The sequence below is a fragment of the Crocuta crocuta genome, unplaced genomic scaffold (assembly GCF_008692635.1).
Source record: "Crocuta crocuta isolate KB4526 unplaced genomic scaffold, BGI_CrCroc_1.0 scaffold262, whole genome shotgun sequence".
Taxonomy (NCBI): domain Eukaryota; kingdom Metazoa; phylum Chordata; class Mammalia; order Carnivora; family Hyaenidae; genus Crocuta; species Crocuta crocuta.
The window spans coordinates 5,514,898-5,537,979 of record NW_027528869.1 but is presented as its reverse complement, the minus strand read 5'-3'; the positions used below and the strand labels follow the sequence as shown (position 1 = coordinate 5,537,979).

Below are 23,082 nucleotides of genomic sequence, written 5' to 3'. Positions count from 1 at the left end.
GGGGAAGGAAGCTGTTTGGAAGAATTTCAGTTTTGCAAAATGAAAAGTTCTAGAGATCTTGTCGTACAACAATGTGTATATATAGTTAACACTACTATACTCTCTGCTTAAAAATGGTTAAGATGGTAGATTTTATAGAAAGTATTTTTTAACCACAATTTCAAAAAAAAGAGATAGAGGCTCATGAAAAGGACACAGGAATCAGCTTGAAGGTGTTCCTAATGCCAATTCAGATTTTTGCAATAATTTAATGATAATGAAAAATAACCTTATAATATTCTATAATTTTACAGAATAAAATAAATATCCATGGTTCCATACTAATATCTACCTATCTATCCACACACACACACACACACACACACACACACACACACTGCATAAATAGAGGGGAGAGAACAGCTCTTCCTTATAGGTGAATTTCAATTAGTAAATATAACAGAAATAATGGAAATTGTATCAATGTTAATTTCCTGGTGTTGATAGTTGTTCTAGGATTATGTAAAATCAAACTGGGTGAAATATTGTTACACATATTCTGTAAGTCTGAAATTATTTCAAAATGAACAGTCTAAAAGAGAGGCAACACAGCACAACACAAGAAGTACTGTATTAGGAAATCAGGAAATGAAATTCTATTTTTTTTCTAAATACAAAGTTATATGACCTCGGGCAAATAAAAGAAGCTAACTAAGCAAAAAGCACCAAAGAATGCTGAATTTTAGGAAGAGAAACCTGGGACACAAAGAACAAATGTCTGTGTGAGCACTGTATCTAGAAAACAGCTAATTTTATGAAAACTATAAATGGTTTCTTTTACATAAAAACAACTTTGCAAACCCATGAAACATTGTTTACTATCTTTAGCCTAATGAAATCTGTTGTGGCATAGAAGGGTTTTTTTCATATTTCAAGAATAACACTAAAGCTAAAATATAAAAGCAATTTTATAAGTCTCAACCAAATATAAAAGCCAAGTCATTGTCAATCCCAAATAAAAAATAAACGAACAACAAAAAAAATTCTGAATAGGGGTGATATTAATTGCATAAAGCCTCTAATTTCATTCCTACTTACAAACTCTAGAAGCCTGAAAGATTTCAGTAAATGAAATGCTAAATAAATACCAGTCTACTGAAAATTTCACTACAACCAAAGAAATTCTTCTTTTTTTTTTTTAAGTTATTTGAGAGAGAAAAAGAGAGAGAGCATAGTGGGGGAAGGGCAGAGAGAGAGGGAGAGAATTTCAAGTCTGCACTGTCAGAATGGAGCCCAATGCTGGCTATGATCTCACAAACTGTGGGATCATGACCTGAGCCAAAATCAAGAGTCAGATGCCTAACTGACTGAGCCACCCATGAGCCCTGCCAAAGGAATTCTAATCCTTCTCTGAGATTTAGTTATTTCAGATCAAATCTAACAACAACAAAATATACATACATATATACATATATATGGTGTGTGTGTGTGTGTGTGTGTGTGTGTGTATATAATACAATAAATTAACTGTGGGAAATCTAGGAGTTCAACAAAAATAATTACAGGGCCTGCATTATAATATTCTTAGAAGGTCTAAATTTTAAGTTTATTTTCAGAGAGTGAGTGTGTGAGCATGCACGTGCATGAATGGGGGAGGGGCAGGAGGGGAGAATCCCAAGCAGGCTCCTCACTGTCAGCAGAGCCTGATGTGGGGCTTGATCTAATGACCCTGAGATAGCGGCCTGAGCAAAATTAAGAGTTGGATGCTCAACCAACTGAACCACCCAGGCTCCTTGAAATTTTTAAATTGTAAACTACACTTAAAGTGCACATAAATACTGAAGGAGAAGCCTTTGTTCATTAGGGATAACTTTAGGAATAACTATTATACAGAATCTTTAAATAGCTGGTAATAATTTTAAATTTAAATAAGTAGTTAAAATACTTATCACTTTTAACTGCTCAATGTTTTATAAACTCTTTCCCAAGAAGTCCCAAAATTGTGGTCTTTGCCATTATATGACTATCTACCCTTTCCAAACCTACTAAAAACAGTAAAAATGAGATCTCTGTGACCCTTGTAAAAGTATAGTAGTTTTCCACCTACAGAGAAATCTCCTGAAAAATAATGTTTTACATAGACTCCATTAGTAAAAAACATTTCCATGTTTGGCCAAGTTTCAAAAAATGGCTTTACACATTTATTTAAACCTACCAAACATGTTAATAATGAAGCAGCTGGTATACAGGTCAATACAAAATATAAACGAATATTACAAGAAATTGCTTTCAGTAAAGCTGAGTTACTAAAGGGGCGACTGGGTGGCTCAGTCGGTTAAGTGTCTGACTTTAGCTCAGGTCATGATCTCCTGGTCCATGAGTTTGAGCCCTGCATCAGGCTTTGTGTTGACAGCTGAGAGCCTGGAGCCTGCTTTAGATTCTCGGTCTCTCTCTCTCAGCCCCTCTCCCCCTCAAAAATAAATAAACATTAAAAAAGTTTTAAAAGACTGAGTTACTAAAGATTTTGAACCCCCAAAATGCAAGTTTTCTTCAGTTAAGAAAGATCAAATGTGTAATAAACGAAGAAAAATTTAAAGAAAAAAGAAAATACTTGAGTCATCTGAATACAAAGCAATTCTCCCAAGGCAAAATGTATTATCTGTTCTTAATCTAAAATAACATACAGTTAGTACAAAAAAACACCAGAAAATGCTGTAGCGGGAAGAAACTTAAAGATCATCTGGTTCAAATGATCTTATTGGTCAAAAAACAAAGACCAGATTATTATGTGAATTATCTAAAGTTATCCAGTTAAGTGGAAAAATCAAGAATTAAGGTCAGTATCCAATATTATAAAACGTCTCAATAAAGATCTAGAGATTACCACTCTTAACAACTATACGCCATTACAAACTGTAAAGAAGCTGACTTCTCAAGAAAGTAGGATATTAAAATCAGAACTCTTTTACTTCAGGAGTATAAAAACCAAAGGAACAGAAAAGGTAGACCGAAACTAAAAATATCTCTACGCATATTAAATGGTTTTATACTGAAACATGAGGAGAAGAAGAGTAACAGAACATTTAAAAAATGATCCAAGAGCAAGTTCAAACTTGGTCACTAAAATAACAACATGCATCAGATTCTTCTAATTTACATAGATAAAACCATACTAACTTCCTAAGTGAGGCAAAGCATCTTATTTGGTGAGGCTCTAGGGTTTGTTGTGGCATTTCAGGAAAGCATGATTACACTCATCATCAAGCAAGTTTCTCTCATTATATATGCGCAATAATTTTTTTAGAGCCAGACAAAGTAGAGTGCATAATGGGACAACAGAGCATATAATTAGATGATGTACTATTTTGGCTGCTGTAGATTGTAACAAGTTAAATAATGTTGCTTGAATTGTACATCAAAAGGTAACCTTCAAGTAGGAACTCAAAAATGTTATAAGATATACCCCAAACAGATGCAAGGTAATATAAAAGGACAGTGCCATGTTTACAACGCAACAAATATGAGCCCCTAATCCAGGTATTCTGTTGAGCTAAGGAATATAATGATGGTGTTTATCAATATCATTCTTCAGTTATTATATGTCAGCAAAATGTGGCGAAAAAGTATATATTTACATACATATAGTGGTTTAAATAGTAGAAAGGGGCAAAGATTCAGGTATTTAAGCTCATTATCTTGAATATTTCTCTGAAACTGAAAAATAGAATCAATTTTAAGGAACAGTAAATGTTATAAACTGGCAAAGATTCAAAAGGTACTTGTTGGTACTTGTAATATAATCAAAAGAGTTTTATCTCAATGGCAGATGATTACATTATTTCTTAAGGAAGAATTAATCTTTGAAACAAATGACTAAGAAAAATCATCATAAATGGGCCCTTGTGTGTTTTAACAGACTTTCACAATACACAGGCTAAAGATGCCAGACAAAGAAATTACTTTACAAAGAAATCTGATTACTTAGAAAACAAATTCCCTTATTAGGTTATTGATAAAATAGAGGAAGTAGTCATGAAGGGAAAATGTAGCCCTGCGATTTCAGGCTTAGAATATAAAATAGATCATTCACCAATTGCCAACTTTTCAGCACACATCCTACACAATAATACCCCCTTTATTCAAAACTTCTTAATACTCCAAGTTCTAATAATCTCTGTTTCCCAAAGTTGTGCCAGATGTAATTAGATTTGGACAAAACTACCTACAGACACTCTCTAAAGCAGGGAAACTTACAGAAAGAGATTGAAAACAAATCAAGATGCCCTTAAAGTAGATAAGAAATCTCTCTTTACCTATAACTACCAGGTATTGCTGTGTCTGTCAGCGGAAGCTGAGAAATGAAAGAAGAAAAAATAAAATAAAAAGCATATAATAAAAAAATAAATTACGAGAAAAACTGAACCCAACAATGTCATTTTCAATAAAACCAGTGATTTAAAACACAGTGATTTATTGTCGGTTAAGTAGTATGTAATGAGAAAAGCATCCTCAAAAAAACACAAACAAACCAACACCCAAGCTAATAACATTCTTTTCTCTTTTGTAATTTTTTTCCTTTATGTTTATTTATTTTTGAAAGAGTGAGACTGAGCAAGTGGGGGAGGGGCAGACAGAGAGGGAGACACAGAATCTGAAGCAGGCTCCAGGCTCGAGGCTGTCAGCACAGAGCCCAACGCAGGGCTCGAACCATGAACGCAAAATCATGACCTGAGCTAAATTAATTAGATGCTTAACCGACTGAACTACCCAGGCGCCCCCAGCATTCTTAACTTTATATAAGGCAAAAAATGCTTTAAACTTAGAAATTATCAATGATAGGCCTTTGCTACCGAAAAGCAGTATTCCAGTCCCTCAGTGCAACAGATGTTTTTGGTAGTGAAACCTGACCAATCCAAATAAGAATGCTGTTAAGACACAATGTGCTTCTGCCTACTGCAGGGTCTTATGAAATAGATACAAAGGCTTATCTGATGACTGTCCTCTACCAGAATAATAGAAATGATCCTTTCTGCTAATACGTTCTTATGTATTATAAGGAAGCCCCAGAACACTATAGCAATACTTGGGTGGGCATAGAGGTATGGGGTGACAGGGAGCTCAGTGCAGACAAGTAAACTAGAAACTTGTTTGTAAAAGGTGATGAAATGATTTAAGCATAATGAATAAGAAGCATAAACAAGTACCAGCATGTACCTTTAAAATAACACCTACAGGTAAGTGGTCAGTATCACCTGACAAGTAGGGAAATCAGATATATCCTCACAGACACATTCTTATATTAAAGCATCAGGCAATGTTATGACTGTCTTTTAAAAAATGTGACACCATTAGCAATTCCTCTTTGCAGAAGCTGGTTATAAACCTTAGATAAATCTATTTATTCTTTCTGCCAACTCTGTACAATAAAAAATCAAATCTGAAACCTACAGCTTTCCAATATACCCAACATCTGGTTATATCACCACTCACACAAAACAGGAGAACCTGATCTAAGCAATCTCCACCAAAGGTGCAGGTAGTGTATCCCGTAAGACCCAATCAAAACACAAAAGCTTACTTTGCTACTTATCCCTTATAATTGCTACATATATTTACTAAATAACAATCTTTTCTTTTCAAATGTACTATAAACACATATAGGGTAGTCTGATCCCAAGTAAACGTAATCTTCCAGAAGGGAACAGAGCTACACAACTATTATTTAATATTTTCTTACAGTCCTTGGAAAAAGCAGCTTCCATTCTTGGGCATGACAAAAACCTGAGAAGCTTTCTTCCATTCTTTTTTTTCTTCTTACGTTTATTTATTTTTGAGAGAGTGAGTACAAGTGAGGGAGGGGGAGAGAGAGAGAGAGAGAGAGAGAGAGAGAGAGAAAGAATCCCAAGCAGGCTCCATGCTGTTGCCACAGAGCCTAAAGTGGGGCTCAAACTCTCCAACTATGAGATCACAACCTGAGCTGAAATGAAGAGTCAGATGCCCCATTGGCGGAGGCACCAAGGTGCCCCTTTTCCATTCTTTCTTTTTAAACTGTAGTTGATACACAATGCTAACTGAGCTTCAGGTGACTGGCGGAGTCCTAACTGGGAGGATTTCTTAATGGATGGACTGGAAGGGGGTACTGCCACCTAGCCCAGAACAGGATCGGTAGTTAGCATCACCTGCTACATAAGAAAAGCAACTGACCTCCTTATGAAAACCAGCATTTAAAAAATTATGTATTTTTCCAAAAGTTTTCAAGTTCACTATACCTAACCTACTATCAAGGAAAGTGAGATGAAAAGCTGGTTGTGGCAGCTGCTCCTGTAACCACCACTAGTCTCAGAAAGAGAAACGAAGAATTTTTCTCCCCCAATTATGAAAGATTAATTTAGATGGAGAGCGGTGCTGTTTTCTTAGTATGCCATATACCAGAAATTTTACACATCATCATAAAGAAGAGAATAAATAACAATAACTGCTCTCTTTATCTCCCCGATGTGTCTATGAAGAGAAAAGGACAAAAGCACTGATGCTCGGTTAGAGAAACTTCATCAGAACCTCCAGGGCAAAGAAAAGGGGGAGGTCTTTGTGTGTATAATCTGGTGGAGGTAGATATACCACTAACCCCCAGTAATCTGTCAAAAAGAGGACAGACAGCAAACCTGGAAGAAGAGAAACAGATCTGAAAGGCAGGTTTTTAAGGGTGCTGATACCACTCAAAGAAGAAGGAAAGGAAGAAAGAAGGAAGTGAGGAACAAATGACACCACTGTATACACATGTACAGCTCAAGAAGACAGAACAGGCCTGAATGAATACCAATTTTACAATCTACTGTATTTACTGTAAACCAAGAAAACAAATCCTATTTAATCAATATTACACACTGTTATATGTGATTCATTCTTATTCTCCAACCCTGTCACTTAGAACCTCCAAAACTTCTCACCTCTCTACCTAAATCCCTGCTAAACTATTAGTGATTTTTGAATACATGTCTATATCTAAAGTACGGAAAGTGACCTGAAGTGTGGAAAATTCCCGGTAAGAAAAAATGTTTTATTTACAATCTAATCAGTCACAGTAACCTTAAAAATATAATACCAAGTATAGAATTTTTTAAATCCCTACAAAATAATAAACCAAGTGTTCTTCTCTACCAACATTCCTGTAGGACATAGGAGCTTTTAACTATTTGTCTAAGAGTAGTAATACCTATACCCTCATATACAGTCCACAGCTGATTAACAATATATATATCTGTGAACTGCTAGGGAAAGGGAATCAATTTGTACTCAGGCTGACCCAAGTGAGGCTAACAGCCTGTCTTAAAAAAAAAAAAATTGAAATCATAACTTTGGTCTCATTAGCACTGCACTCTAAGCTGTTAAAGATTCAAACCCTAACTTGGAATTAAGGAGGTGGGACGCAGTGAACCACAGGGAGAAAATTTATACAGTCAGGTCTATGCAAAATTTTCTATTAACGCAAACCAGATGCAAGAATAAGAGATGCAGTTTGCAGTATTTGAGCCTTGTGGAATACTAATGGGTTCTTCTATTCCAAGTTTCCATTCTGAAAGGAAGGCCCTTTAATTCATTATTCCCTCAGAGTCCCTGGCACTCCTAAGAATTACCTTTCTAAAATAACTGTTCTAGAGTCCAAATTAGCTATCTATCAGGAGATTATGTGCTGTGGCTCTGAGGAGTCATTCCGAGCCATTCCTTCTATAAGAAGTCACACATCCCTCCAAAGAAATACTGTGAAAGGAACTGTGTTTAAGTATGTGATCCATAAGACCTCTAGCACAGCCTAACTCAAGGTTGTGAAATTTAGAGTTCACATTCAACATCAATGTATATGCCACTTACAAAATACTGTGATAGCATATTCACCACTGGTTAGTTCCACCATAATTCTATTCTGACTGCCACAACTTAATTCTACCATTTGGTAAATATTTTTCTCCAAGTTTTGGTTAATTAATTTCTTCCTACACAGCTCATATATCAATTTAAAAACTGTTTGCATGCAACCATCTTAACACTTAAAATATGATGCCACCTGCCCCCAACACCAGTAACAAAAGAAAGTTACATATACACGTATGGGCTCTGTTCTCCTGACAGGACTAACCAGCACTCTCAGTGTAGGTCTTACGTAATATTTGCTTTGTGCAGAAACTGTCCCTAGGAAATTCAAGCAGTGGCTTTATCCATAATGAGGAAAATCACTCACATAAGCTTTTAGAACTAGAAATAGAGAAATATCCACTTCTCATACCAGTATAGGTCAGAAATCTCTTAGGGTTCAGTGAAAAAAATACATAATGCCTAGAATCCTAAAGGTCGAGTAAAACTTCCATAAAAGATACCTCTGGCACCCCGGACAAGAGGCAAGAATATCTGCATCAAACTAACATCAACTCAAAAACCATTATAAAACTGGCTTTAAAATGAAAAAGCAAGAAACAAACCTCAATTTTGTCTGTTTTGGCATCTCCCCAGTATATTTTGTCTTCATCATAATCCAAGGCTAAACCATTTGGCCAACCAAGAGAAGTGTTAACCAGCACTACTCGGTCAGAACCATCCAGAGCTGCTCGCTCAATTTTCGGGATTTCTCCCCAGTCAGTCCAATACATGTACCTACAGAAGTACACAGAAAATGAGCTAAAAACATAATAAACTGTAACTTTCAGATATCCTAACGGTGACGTCCACCCCTACACTTGTATCAGTTAATACCATAAAAGGGAAAAAAACAGGACTTAAACATACTCAAGAGTTATGTTTAAGACATAGGAGCAGTGTATATGCTTGTAGGAAATTTTCAGATCAAACGGTGTTTTCTAGAACTGATAATGGAAATTCCTTCCAATAATAAGATTTCATTTTTAGTTATGTTTTTCCAAAATATTTTGTGCTCCTTCCCATTAATAATCATCTCTTTTTTCTAAATATTTTTTTATTTAAGTAATCTCTACACCCACCAATGGGCTCGAATTCATGACCCAGAGGATCAAGAGTCGCATGCTCTTCCGACTGAGCCAGCCAGATGCCCCCGTGAGTTCTTTTTCTTGCCGGCTTGTCATCTCTGACACAAAGAGGCTATCCCAGTCGTAATATTCAGATGACAAACTGAATTCCTAGAAAAACGAACTCTTTCTGTAGTACTAAGTAACTGCTGTGGCTCCTGGGAGGTTAAGTAGCTCTAAGGCATTGATACACACTGAAGTGTAATACTTTTGTCGTTATTTCATTATTTCACCCTCAGAATGAGTCGCATAGTAACAAATAACATTGGTGAGTACATAGAAAGCTATGTTTTCCTTGGACTATGGTCAGGGTGTTGTGACAAAAAAAAAAATTCTTTTTTTTATATATCTTGGGATATATAAAGTTAGATTATCCTTTACCATATCATTCTAGAAGGACCAAAAATGGGATGAAATTAAATCTAGGGGAAGAGAAAGAGTTCTGAAAACAATTTCTTTCCACATTTTTCATGGTCATGATGCAACCTCGGCAAAATCTGTAGCCAACACCCGATGCAGCAAGCACTGACTTAATTTATAAAGAAAAACTCTCCAAATCATTCAAGGAAAAAAGACTAACAATTCTTTAATTTGAGATTTTATTCCAATCAGTATGTTCTAAAAATGAATAGCCACTAAAGAGCTGTTTATTGAAAACCAATGCATGCTTCATATTGTTTTTGTCAATGCTTTCAGGGACCTGTGGAAAACAGAAACACCAGGCAAAATTTTCTATCAGCAGAGCTCCTTACCCAACCATGGGATCTAACACAATAGCCCGGGGTTCCTCTAAGTCCTCTGAAATCAAGATCTTCCTCATGGTCCCATTGAGCCTTGTCACTTCTATCCGATCAGTGCCAGTGTCTGTCCAATAAAGATTTCGGGCAACCCAGTCAACAGCAATACCATCAGGATGCGCAATCTGCGCGGTGACCACAAACTGACTGCCAGATCCATCTATGAACGAGCGGCGTATGGCCCTCACTTCATCATCAGTCCAGTAGATATAGCCTTCCACGGGGTCATAATCTATGGCAATGGCATGACGGATGTCTTCTAACTGTAAAACGATGTCTGTGAAATCTGGTGTATCCAAAGAAATGCGTCTTAAGTCTGTCCTTCGGGCTAAAAGCAGTAATTCGGTGGCACCTAGAACAACAAAGTGAAATAAAGAAGAAAAAAACTGAAACCCACAGGCAAAATTTAGTCATTCCAAATAAAGAATGCAGAACTTCTTCAAGAATTGAAAAGTAAAGGAGTACAAAAGAAGATACTCCAGGTCTACTTAGAGTGGAAATGGAAAGTAACACAGTGAACTAGGAATAGCTTGACTATAAGGCCAAGCTCTGTGATGGCTCAGCTCTCCAAATCAAGTTTTGATTCCTTCTCTGTTTTCATTCGTTATATAGGCCCTGAAATGAAGAACAGTTACTTAAAGGTATAATGAATAATGACTAAGTAATGACTAAGAAGAAGCTGAATCCTGAAGGAGGAAGGAGTCATAGGATATAGGTCCTTTGCTCAAGAAGTATGTTGAAAAAGGTAAATAAATCCAAGACAAAAGTCTTTTGTATCTGATGAGAATGTTCTAAAATTAGATTGTGATGGCTGCACAACTGTAAATTAGTAAAAAAAATAAAAAAAAAAAACACACCAACTGAATTCTTTACTTCAAGTGACTGAAATTTATGGCATGTAAATTATATTTCAGTAAAGCTATTTTAGCAAAGAGAACTATAGGTAATGCCTGACATAATTAAGAACAAAGAAGGCTATGGGGAAGGAAAGAGGAGCAGCAAAGAGAGGGAATCAGTTAATGTAACATAGCAGTTAAGGATAAGAGCTGTGGATCTAACAGAACTGGATTCAAGCTCCCATACAAACTTAGGGAAACTTAATCTCTCTAAACCTAGTTTTCTTCATCTCTCTCTCACATGGATGCTGGGAGGATTAAACAATATCAGTGTATGGGCACCTGGGTGGCTCAGTCGGTTAGGTGTCCAATTCCAGTTCAGGTAACGATCTCATCATAGTCTGTGAGTTCAAGCCCCATGGTGGGCTCACTGCTGTCAGCCCAGAGCCCACTTCGGATCCTCTGTCCCTGTCTCTCTCTACGTCCCCCCACCCCCACTTGCACTCTCTCTTCTCAAAAATAAACATTAAAAAAAGATCAACGTAAAATTCAGGAATGTACCGAACATACATTTGATAAATATTAGCTAATATATTATCAGTAAAAAAGAAAACACTCAAATTTTTATTTCACTGAGTTTTAAATCAAATTTGTTTATGACATGTTTTAAACTCAAAATAGTATTCAATAAAAACATAGCTGAGAATGAAGACACTAAGCTCAATCTTTTTTTTGTTTGTTTTGATTTTTAATGTTCAAGTAAGGCACCAGCAAAAAATCATCTAACTATAAAAGACAGTAAGCAAGATGACATCTGAAAGACTAAAAAAAGATTCCCAAAGACGTGAGTCTAAAAGAAAACACTGGTAGGGCACCTGGGTGGCTGAGCAGTTAAGCATCCAACCTCAGCTCAGATCATGATCTTGTGGTTCATGAGTTTGAGCCCCATGTCGGGCTCTATTGTGACAGCTCAGAGCCTGGAGCCTGCTTCAGATTCTGTGTCTCCCTCTCTCTGCTCCTCCCCGGCTCATGCTCTGTCTCTTTCTCTCAAGAAAAAATATTAAGAAATTTTTTAAAAATAAAACACTGATATTAGGCAATCTAGAATTAGAGCTGCAAAAAAATATGAAGAGGAGTCAAGCTCTCAAGATCAACTTTTTGACTTGAGAACTAATTATAAATAAACTTGATCTTAGAGAAAATACAGCCCCAAATACCATAGCAGGCACCAAGCAGGCATAAGTTTGTATCATTCACTGCCTCTGCTAACTACCAAAAAGAGCCAGCCCCAAACTTTGCAAAGAAGTCACAGAAAATGAAGTTAATTTGAGCAAGGTGATCAAAACAGAATAGTCAACTTAAAGCAACTACATGCCAAACATACATCTAAAATTCAAAATACCAGTTAAACATGTACATTTGCACTGCTGTGAGGGAATAGACAGACCACTATTGCTAAAACAAATCCTCTGTTTTAAAGTCAGGCTACATTTTTTAAACAAAAAAGCAACATAACAAAAACCTTTTGTTTTAAATTGAAACCAAATTATTGTTTGCCATGGAAACCACCTGACGAGAGTCAGCCAGCTTCACCTTTGACTAGGAGGGTAATTTATCAATGCCAAGTCATGACAAATATCCTGTACACCAACTCAATTCCATCTCTCTGACTCCCTGACCCCCTTGCCAGGAACTCTCTAACCACTCTGAAATAAAGACTTCTGCTTTTCAGAGTTAGATAAAGAAGCCACTGCTAAATATAACAATTTTCTAACCAGGTCTTGCTGGTGGCTAGAAAACCAGATAGTGATCCACAGGGGTAAGAAAGAAGAGTAATGTTCCATTAACAAGAAAAAGAGAAGAACTGGTGTTCTCCCAAACCACAGGTCTCTCGAAATGTCCTAATTAAACATACTTTTCCAATACGCCCTCTCTCTATAGGGAATTGAGAGCGTAAGCAGAAGTGGCAGTGGTTAAGTACAGAAAGAGGGTGTTGTTTGCTTTAAACAGGAGAAAAGGGATTTTTTTCTTCTTCTTCTAAAAGCACTTCTGTTGTTAAAAGGCAATTAAAAATAGCATTCAATAAACTTTTAGAAGATATATCTACCCCATGATAGTCTTTATAGCTGGAAGTTTAATAAACACTGTTTCTTTGCACTGAGGTCCTTCATTTTCAAATGCAGCCTACTGTTAAAAATACTTTAAGAAAAGTAATATTGATCTTCACAAGGATCAGCTGTGATATCAATGGCTGCCATTTCATTAAAAAATGAAATAGCAGCTAATCTTTTTCAAAAACACCATGTTAAAAATTTCGTTGAAATACTAACTTATAAAATAGTATTAAAGAGATGCCCTCAAACACAAAACACCCTTGTTATATAACCAATTGTGAAGGCAGAGATGAAGCGACTACTTTCCCCAAACACTGTAACCTACAGAGCTTATTATAGAGAAATAAATCATAAAAAATTCCAACTGCTATCTAAAAATTTTCCTTCTTGGAGACCGCCTTCTTACCATCTTTGCAGGTTTTTCCATTCTCCAGGAGTTTGACCCCAGTTGGGCAAGCACACTGATAGAAAGGCTTGACTGGAGACATCAAACACAAGTGGGAACAACCACCATTATCAATTCCACATGGATTTGTCGCTGTCAAATATAAATCACACTGATTAAAACCAATGATTATAATGCCCTCCCTCACGCTAGGTACACAAAGGTTAACAACCATAACAAGAGCAACTGTGATAAACCAAATTATTACCAAATGTCATCCAGGTAGCTTGACTACCAAACCATCTGCAAGGAAGGAAGTTAATCAGTGAGAACTGACTTATCATTTTGTACCCTAAAAGGAACACACAAGAAATAAACAGGAGACCCCTGCCCTAAAAGAGCTTACAATCTAGTCTGTATGACAAAATTAACAAATTAGGAAACAATAAAAAACAATGAAATTAAGTGCTATACACTACAGACCTTAAATATTATAGAATCAAATGGAAAATAAATTACTAAGGACTAAAGAAGAAAACTTTCATTGAAGATGTAGGACACGAGGAGTCTTGAAGGACAGGAAGGACAGACAGGAAGACATTTCAAATGTGGTAAAACTCTATGAATAAAAGCTTAGAGACTGTACACTGGGTAAGAGATTAAGGCAAATAGTCTAACTGGATATTAAGGTTTCTATTGACTAATAAGAGCTAAACCTCAGTGAGCACAGAAAATGGGAACAAATTGTGGTGGAGGACACTGGAAGCCAAGAAAACTAATTAGAATGTTGAAAAATCATACTGTGGGAATATTAACATGGAAAAGATCAACACAATAGATTAAAAGAGGGAAAACTGAGAAGCGGAGATTAATTAACACACTTGTAGAAACTATGGAAAGGGATGGACTTAAATAATATTCACAAAAAAAAAACACAAAATGGAGACCAACAAAATATGAAAGATAAATGAAGCAGTAATAACTGCAAATTCTCGAACTAGTAAAGCAAAGGACTAACAGCACCATTAAATAAAAACAACAGGGAAATTCTCTCATATAGGCTAAGGAAAGGAATAAAAATTCATACATTTTTACAAAAGGCCAACCCATACATTTAAAAACATTTTTATGGACTCATGATCACCAGATTCCAATATAACACATTCAATATTTGACTATCTCCCCCTAAACAGACAGAACTAATACAAAGCAATGCATAATCCAAAAACCCTTCATTTTTGGCTTTGGAACACAATCTGAAATATACTCAGACAAATGCCAGACATTTTATTTATATACAAGTGCCAAACACTTAACATTCTCATATTCCTTTTAAACCTAATTCTATTCCTCTTACAAGAAATTGTTGCCAGCAGCCAAAGCTCAAGTCACTGCAAAGGTTGACCAAAAATAGAAGCAAAACTAAGAAAAAAGGAGCAGAGGGGGAGAGGGAGTGTGCATAGCAAAGCTTAAGCAGGTATTTTATTAGGCAACCTGAAGTAGTTACATTCACTAGTTAGATTCACAGAGGTTTCTTTTTAAAAGTTTTTTAAACACACCCATATGAACAAAACCAAACACATTAGAGAGAAATAATACAAACAAGAAATGCATTTATGTACATGCTTAGCTATCTCAGTTTCTTATTTTATTTCTCTCTTCTCTACCACCATCATCCCAGACCCAAACAAAGGGCTGAGTTGGCCAACAGTGATAAATAACAAGCTACAAATGGTTTAGGCTGCTGCTTGACCTGAATTATATTTTGACATTTTTCCTATGTTTTATTCCTTCCCACTACCTTTGGATACGTCCTTTCTCCTCCTGCCCTCACTGAAGCCAGACATCTGAGTGCTAAAGCTATTCCAACTTGCAATTTAAAAATCAAGATCACTTACCATTTGGCTGCCTCTGTTGGCTGAAGGCATGTATATCCATGGGAGAGAAGATGTTAGAATGGATTTCACGCAGACCCTCGCCAGTGTATTTGTTGCAAGCCAAAATGGAGTGTGTATTCCAGTCAGTCCAGTACAATGTGTCCTCAAATAATGTCAAGGCAAAAGGATGTGGAAGGGAACCTTTAACCACTGCCTGCCTATTAACAAGAACAGAAAAACTCAAACATTTCTAAAATTTCTTTTATCAAAACTTGATCTTGCCCATTAAAACAATCTTACAGTCCACAATAACACATACAGAACCCAAGTAACACATATCTTAAGCTCAAATACACTTATGAAAAATAAGTCCCAGAGTAAATTTGAACATATTCTCATGGTGTCCAAAACCCCCAAGTACTTGGCAACAGGCCCCACGTTCACTACCAGCTAGCAGAGAGAAGCGCCAAGTATTAGCACTGCAGTCAGTTTCCATCTCTGGGCTCACATCTTCCATCCTTCCACAAAATTCATTAGGAGATAGATGGGCAAAATTGTTGGGACATAGGTGGGCAAAAAGAAAAATCCCAAGGGCTTACAGTTGGCCTGGTGAAGCATTTTTCAATGTGCAATAGGTTTCCCCTTCTTGATGTGTAAAAACAAAGAACCTGAGCCTGTTTCTTCCATCATTTATGGTTTCGATAAACGAAAGTAAAGACATATAATTGAAAGGGCTTAGAAAGGTGTTCTGGCGGAGCTGTTTCTGAGAACCCCAGCTGACCTCCAGCGAATGACCATCTCTGCTGGTTCTCTGCTTCCTGGCTACTTAACCTCTACAAGTGACGCCCAGCACATAGAACAAGTGCTGCCACAGGCATCATGGTCGTGAGACAAAGTAGAACCCAAAGTCGCACAAGCAATCCATGCTCCATGAAAGGAAAGACAGAGAGCCTGACGGTGCTCACCCACAGAACTTGGCAGTGTCATGGAGAATTATTAGTATATACTCCTGAGTAATGAACAAATCATGCTCTGAGTCAAAATAATAGTCAAGAAAAAATTCTTTCATGTTTACCTAATATCAAATATAATATTTTTATAAATAGTCTGGGAGGGAGGAATGGAAAATATAAGCAACTGAAGAGAAATAAAGAGCATCACATATTTTAGGAAAGATAATCCAATTTTCAGGTCCTGGACATTACATGATGATCTCAAATACTGAAGAGACCACCAGCATATTAAACTAAATTCAAGAGCAGTAAGATCATTTTTATCTAAGCAGAGTTAATATCTGTTTTTGCACATGGAACGGCCCTAGCTGAAGGTGTTTTAAATTCAGGCTAGATTTTTAAAAAAATGAATACAAGATTAGCATGACTAGTTTACCAAACAAATTTTCTATTTTAGAAACTCATCCCTATTCTTCCAGCCCACATCACCACAATTTTCTCCTCCCATTTTTCTTTTTTCTTCCCTGGCACATTACTTTTCTTTCTTACTTCCCCAAAAGAATTGTCACAATATCAACTTCTGAGGTGCTTTCTTCCACTTTCCAAATGAATGGCTTTATTAAGTTTACTATAGTGATATCATAGTTTTAAGTCCAAATTTAAATAGGTCTACACATTTCACACTAAAATCTACCAAAATTCAGTATGGTAAGACATTAAGAGAGTTCTGAGAAGCTGCCAAGAAAGACAAGCAACCCAAATGAAAAATGAATAGTAAAAAAAACACAAAAAACAACTAAATTGCTTAGCATTTCAGTGACCATCTTAAAGAGCTGCAAATTCTATAATCAGATCTCTGAAAAACTTTGGGAAGAAAAAAGCCCTTCTAAGTCTTGTATATCATTAAATTAAAAGTTAAAATTCACTCTTTGAAGTAAACACAGGAAAACAGGAAAAATAAAAACCTTCCCCAAAAGATACACTCGTTTTTATATACTGACTGAAAAGATTTATATACCGGTCAGAAATCAGATCAACGTGAGTTCAATGGCCCTCTGACACTTAACTACTTACCCCATTTCTGCAAGCTTTATTTTCTTTATCTGTAAATGAAAGATAATCTACCCTCACTGAGTTATCGTAAAGACTAAATGACAACATATGCAAAAGCATTTAGCATTATGTTTGGCCCTTTATGAATTTCATAAATAATCCCTCAGTTGTAGGATATATTTTTCAACATTTTAATATTTCTGAGATGGGGTAACATTTTACAACTGAAGTTGTACATTTCATGTGTTAGTTTGTAAACAAAAAGTTCTTACAATCGATATCATATTAGAGTCAAGTAAATACTAGACTGGCTTATTTATATTCCCAGGATCTCACTGTGCACAAATTAGGTGGAATGACTGGACACTCAGTAAATGTTTGATAAAATTAGATATTGTAAGTGATATATATAATTAACAGAGCTGAAGAGAAAGCAGAGTTCAGAAGGTTATCACTTTTTTTTTTTTTTTAAATGTTTAGTTTTGAGAGAGACAGACAGAATGCAAGCTGCAGAGAGACAGAGAAGAGAGGGAGACATAGAATCCAAAGCAGACTCCAGGCTCTGAGCTGTCAGGCAGCCCAATGCAGCACTCAAACTCATGCTATGAGATCAGGACTTGAGCCAAAGTCGGTCCCTTAACTGACTGAGCCACCCAGGTGCTCCTCACTGATTCTTAACATGTTCACTGGTCATGTGTTGATTCATTCAATCAACAGTGACTTGTTACTCAAAGTGGAGGTAATACACAGTAGCTTCACCTTTCATCTCCTGGTTGGAATTACTAAATAGGCCTACCTCTTGGTTTCTCCCTGGAAACGTAAGTTTCTTCAAGTAACTAATCACGGTACCAAAAACAAACATGGCAGGCAAGATCAAAGCCCAGTTCTTCAGCAGTATATCACAACAATAACAGGAGTTAAAAAATGGATCTCTACTATGAAGACCAAAGGAAAGACGGAGACCCCTGCTGATGTTTTGATTCAGTGCTGGCAACCTCTGAGGGTCATCCCTTCCCTGTATCTGTCATTATCAGCAGTGTAGTGATAGGACTCAACCCACCAATACCCCCAAGTACGTGAGCCATTTGCTCTCTCTTTCATATTCCATGCCTCTTTTAAATTCTGCACCAACTGGACTTATCCTTTATAGAACACCTGTGCACTTGCATTCACTTTCTCTGTTTCTGGACCTCTTCCCAGAAAGCTGTCCTCTGCCCCTGTCTCAAAAATTCCCCCACCTGTGTGGGTAATAAATCTTTGTTCAGTCATACCAAAGTACTACCGTCATAAATTTTGACATGTGAACCTAACCTTGGAAGGGAGCTTCTACAGGGAGATTGTTTTAACACCTAAGAAAATGACAGCAGTAGGGGCACCCAGATGGTAAGAATATAAAAGCATTAAGGGTTGAGATTCCAACTCTTGATTTCAGCTCAAGTTATGATCTCACAGTTGTGGGACAGAGCCCCATGTCAGGCTCTATGCTGAGTGTGGAGCCTGCTTAAGATTCTCTACCTCTCCCCCCTCCCCTGGTCACATTCTCTCTCCCTCCCTCCTTCTCTCTCAAATAATAATTAAAGAAAGAGAACATGACAGCAGTGGTATCAGCACAGGTTTTGAAAAATCTCCACAAGTCCTGCACATGAAAACACAGCCAACTATGCAAATAAAGAGCTCTGTTGTGAATGGGTTTTTGGCTTTGCTACCTTGTTTTGTGGTGATATACATATATATATCACCAAAATACAAAAAGGCATGGAAAACTACCAAGAGCCATAAGATCTGATTGGCAATTGGCATCAGCACTTCTGCAGGAAGAATCAGAAAGACAACAGGGCATTTGGGAGACAAAAGCAGGAGAACACACACGACAGGCAACAACAGGTAACAACGGAAAGGAGTGCAGACAAATCTGAGAATGTCAGCTGACTAGGAGGGGTTCTGGCCACTCCAAGAATGAGTCCATACAATGAATCCATGGTTGGCACTAAAGGGGCCAGTGCACTGTAACCCACTGTGAACTCTCAAAGCTGACCTTCCAGGGGCCCCTTCCAGACAAAGCTCCATACTGGGGATAAATTACTGGTCATAGAATGAAAAATGAGCAACGATGGAAAAATAAGGCACAGAAAAAAGTGGGAGAAGGAAACAGAGCCAGGAAATCTCAGAAAGCAAGGTGCCTTTTTTTGAAACACATGCAAGAGTTCTGTAAAATTACAAAAGTTAGGATGAACACTGCCTTCTTTGATAAGTTTAAGAAAAACAATTACACATGAAAATTAGACAATAAAGGTATTAAAGGCAAATCCCATTTTAAAAGTTAGTATTCAAGAGGCACCTGAGTGTGGGGCGCCTGGGTGGCTTAGTCGGTTAAGCGTCCGACTTTCGCTTAGGTCATGATCTTGCGGTTCGTGGGTTCGAGCCCCGCGTCGGGCTCTGTGCTGACTGCCAGCTCAGAGCCTGGAGCCTGCTTCGGATTCTGTGTCTCCCTCTCTCTCTGGCCCTCCCCTGCTCACACTCTGCTGCTTTCTCTCAATAAATATTAAAAAAATATACTATTCACATTCAGATTATATTATTTATATCTTCAATTTCTATTGAATAGCATTAACTGTTGATCATACTCTTTTCTTATACTTTCCATTTTTATTCTTTCCTTACACTCCTCCTCCCTCCTTTTTCGTAGACTTTCCCCACTAGATTGAATTTACATGCTCCTTTTATGTCTCTAGGGGTTTGGAGGTGTTTTATTCAGTTACCTTTATGTTTTAAAATCATATTTGGTCTTATTTTAGATGATAACTTCAAGAGTAAGACAATATCTACTGACACTGCCATATATAAGGTAAGACGTTAATACAGTTTTATTCCTGCATGTCTGTCTTCTTCATCTGACCATCCAACTATCACTTCTCATTTTTGACTGGTAACACCTGGTACTTAGATGCTTATTATGTACTTTTTTAAATCTTCTTTTTCAAAATATCTTACGGCTTCATTAAGTTTTAAAAGCACATTAACAACAACTACTAGATTTAACTCCATGTTTAACTGGTTTCATTCTTCACAAATATTTAATTATCTGACTTCCTCACTCAAGGTCTACATTTTAATTCTGAATTATATCAAGTAACTTTTTCAGAAAGAGCAATATACACAGTGTATTTTGATTCCTTGCTAATGTCTTCCTGTTGCAGTAACACTAACAACCCCTGCATCAACCTTTAGATCTCAGATCTTTTCTTTCATTGTTTTCATCTCTGCTTCTCCACATTGTGGGATTTCTCAAGGTTAAATTCCACTTCACTGATTTGATTCCTTTTTAGTCATCTGTCTAGTCCCTCACTGCTTAAACTGTTTTTAAACTATCATTTTATCGTCATTCTGTTTTTACTGATCTGAAATGTTTTCTTTCATACTACTTACTCTATTCTCATGTATACTATGTCCTCTTGAACTCTGATATTTTCAATTTGCAGCTTTAATTTGGAAATCAAGTCACACAAGGTCAGGGGGCAGGGATTTGAGGCTAGCAATAATAGCATATTCATGTATTGTTTTTTCATGTTTCTGGTAGCACCAAGCAGTCTGTTAATATAGTGAGCCTGCTTATTCTCTGACAACATTGTGCTCATTCACAGCCAGCTGTAACTACACCTCTGACCTTTGCCTAACATGCTCAATCATGTCAAGTATGGTTGCCATAATACAGATGTCCTTCAGTACCTGGTGTGTTTCCCAAAAGTGCTAACATAATCCAGATTAGCCCTACCTTGTACCCCATCCCACACTTCTTCCTCCTCATCAACCTCACTCCGGTCATTTCTGGAGAGCCATGGTTATTACTGCTTATTTGAGTAAATCTCTTCAACTTGCTTCCTTGGGAAGCAGATTCTTCACAAGCTCAGTAAGTGATGAACTGTGTCAATCTGCCTGGGTCTGAGGGGTTTCCTGAAACCCAGGCCAAAAACGATGGTTAATCACACAACAGCTCAGTCAGACTAGGACATCTTTCAATCTTGAACCCTGCAGAAATTCTTCAAGGTTTCTAGTGTGTTGCTATCTTTGCCTAAGTCTCTGGCATTGATGCAAAATTCCCCTATGTTTATAGTTCATGGCTTTAATAATCATTAACTTGATAATAACTATAAATCTGTATCTTCCTCTAAGACTGCTCTGCTGAGCTACAGGCTCATATAGTCAAAGCTCTACAGACTTCATAACCACAGTTTTCTCTAAGCAACTTAAACATGTCCAAAGCTGAACTCAACTCTCTTCCCACATTAAAGAAAGGAAAAACAATCTATCCTATTTTTCTGAATCCATCTCAAATAAGTGGCACTTTCATCTAACCAGCCATTCAAAGCAAAAACAGGAGTCATCATAGAGATCTTGAGGGAGCAACAGGTAGTTTATCAGGATTGGGCATAGTATATTAGGGAGGAAATGGTGAGAACATTTGTCTAAAATGAGAGAAAGGAATTAGATCATTTAAGTCACAATTAAGAGTTTGTACTTCACCTGAGAATAATGATGATTTACTGGAAAATTTAAGGAAGTAAACTAAATATAACTAATTTTTAAACCATTTTCTTCACAACCATAAAATTGAGATTTCTTTTTGAAAATCTCCAAAGACTACTACTACTTTTCAGGATAAAATCCAAATGCCTTATCTTAGAATATGAGGCCCACATGATCTGGCTCCTATCCATCCTCCTAGACTTGCCTCCAACCATTCCCCCACATTTCCTACTGCTGCTGAATAACGCTCACAAAACAAAGTGTTCTTTAATAACCTTAACTTAAAAACCTGACTCTAGGGGCGGCTGGGTGAGCTAAGTGTCTGACTCTTGGTTTTAGCTCAGGTCATGATCTCATAGTTCCTGACACTGAGCCCCATGTTGAGCTCTGCAATGACAACATGGAGCCTGCTTAGGACTCATATTCTCTCTCTCTCTCTCTCTCTCTCTCCTCCTCCTCCCTCCCTCCCTCCCTCCACCCCTTCCCCACTTGTGCTCTCTCACAAAATAAAGGAATAAACTTTAAAAAAACAAAAGAAACAACAACAACTAAAACCCTGACTCTAGCCATTAGGAATTATTTTCCATAGAGAGGGCTTTTATTATTCCCTCAAGATTTTACTCTTTTTCTTCAGTGTCTGTCAAGGAAGGTTAAAATAGTATATGTATACCCTTGATAACATGCTTTAAAGTCAGTTAACTATACATATACCTGTTTCTGAACTGTATTCTGTTCCACTGATCTCTATCCTTAGATTTAATACCTCATTGTTTTAATTACTCTAGCTTTACAGTAAGTCTTGAAATCAAGTTGAAAAATGTCACACATTTTTTAAATCTCAAAAAAAATCAACTATTTTAATGGGTCCTGGGCATAACCATACAAATTTTAGATTCAATTTGTCATTTATTTTAAAAAAAAAAAAAAAGGTGTCCATGCACATGTACACGCATACACACTCTCTCAAAACTCTTGGAATTAAAAAAAAATTTTTTTAATGTTTACTTATTTTTGAGAGAGAGCATGTGAGGGGCAAAGAGAGAGGGAGACACAGAATCCGAAGCTGGCTCCAGGCTCCAAGTTGTCAGCACAGAACCCAATGTGGGGCTCAAACTCACGAACCATGAGATCATTACCTGAGCCAAAGTGTATGCTCAACTGACTGAGCCACCCAGGTGGCCCCCAAAAAAACTCTTGGAATTTTTGTTAAGACTGTACTGAATCTGTAGACCAGTTTAGGGAGAAATATCATCTTACCAATACAGTTGAGCCTGAACAAGGCAAGGGGTTAAGGGGCACTGACCCCGAACACAGTGGAAACTCCAAACATAATTTCTGACTCCTCAAAAACTTAACTACCAATAGCTTACTGTCCATTGATCAGAAGTATTACTGATAACATAAAGAGCCAATTTACACATTTTGTATATGTACTATATACTATATTCTTATAATAAAGGAAGCTAAAGAAAATGCTATTCAGAAAATCATAAGGAAGACAAATACATTTATTGTACTGTATTTATAAA

General features: G+C 36.9%; 1 protein-coding gene across 1 annotated transcript in view; it reads right to left on the bottom strand.

Annotated features, from left to right (window-relative positions):
* LRP6 (LDL receptor related protein 6) overlaps nucleotides 1-23,082 on the bottom strand; it is a 135,020-nt gene that overhangs the window by 52,863 nt on the left and 59,075 nt on the right. The window contains exons 3-6 of the mRNA XM_077756461.1: nucleotides 15,045-15,241; nucleotides 13,168-13,299; nucleotides 9,767-10,163; nucleotides 8,454-8,625 (exon numbers count right to left, since the gene is read on the bottom strand). Coding sequence (XP_077612587.1) covers nucleotides 8,454-8,625; nucleotides 9,767-10,163; nucleotides 13,168-13,299; nucleotides 15,045-15,241 — 898 coding nt within the window. The remainder of the gene's footprint in view (nucleotides 1-8,453; nucleotides 8,626-9,766; nucleotides 10,164-13,167; nucleotides 13,300-15,044; nucleotides 15,242-23,082) is intronic.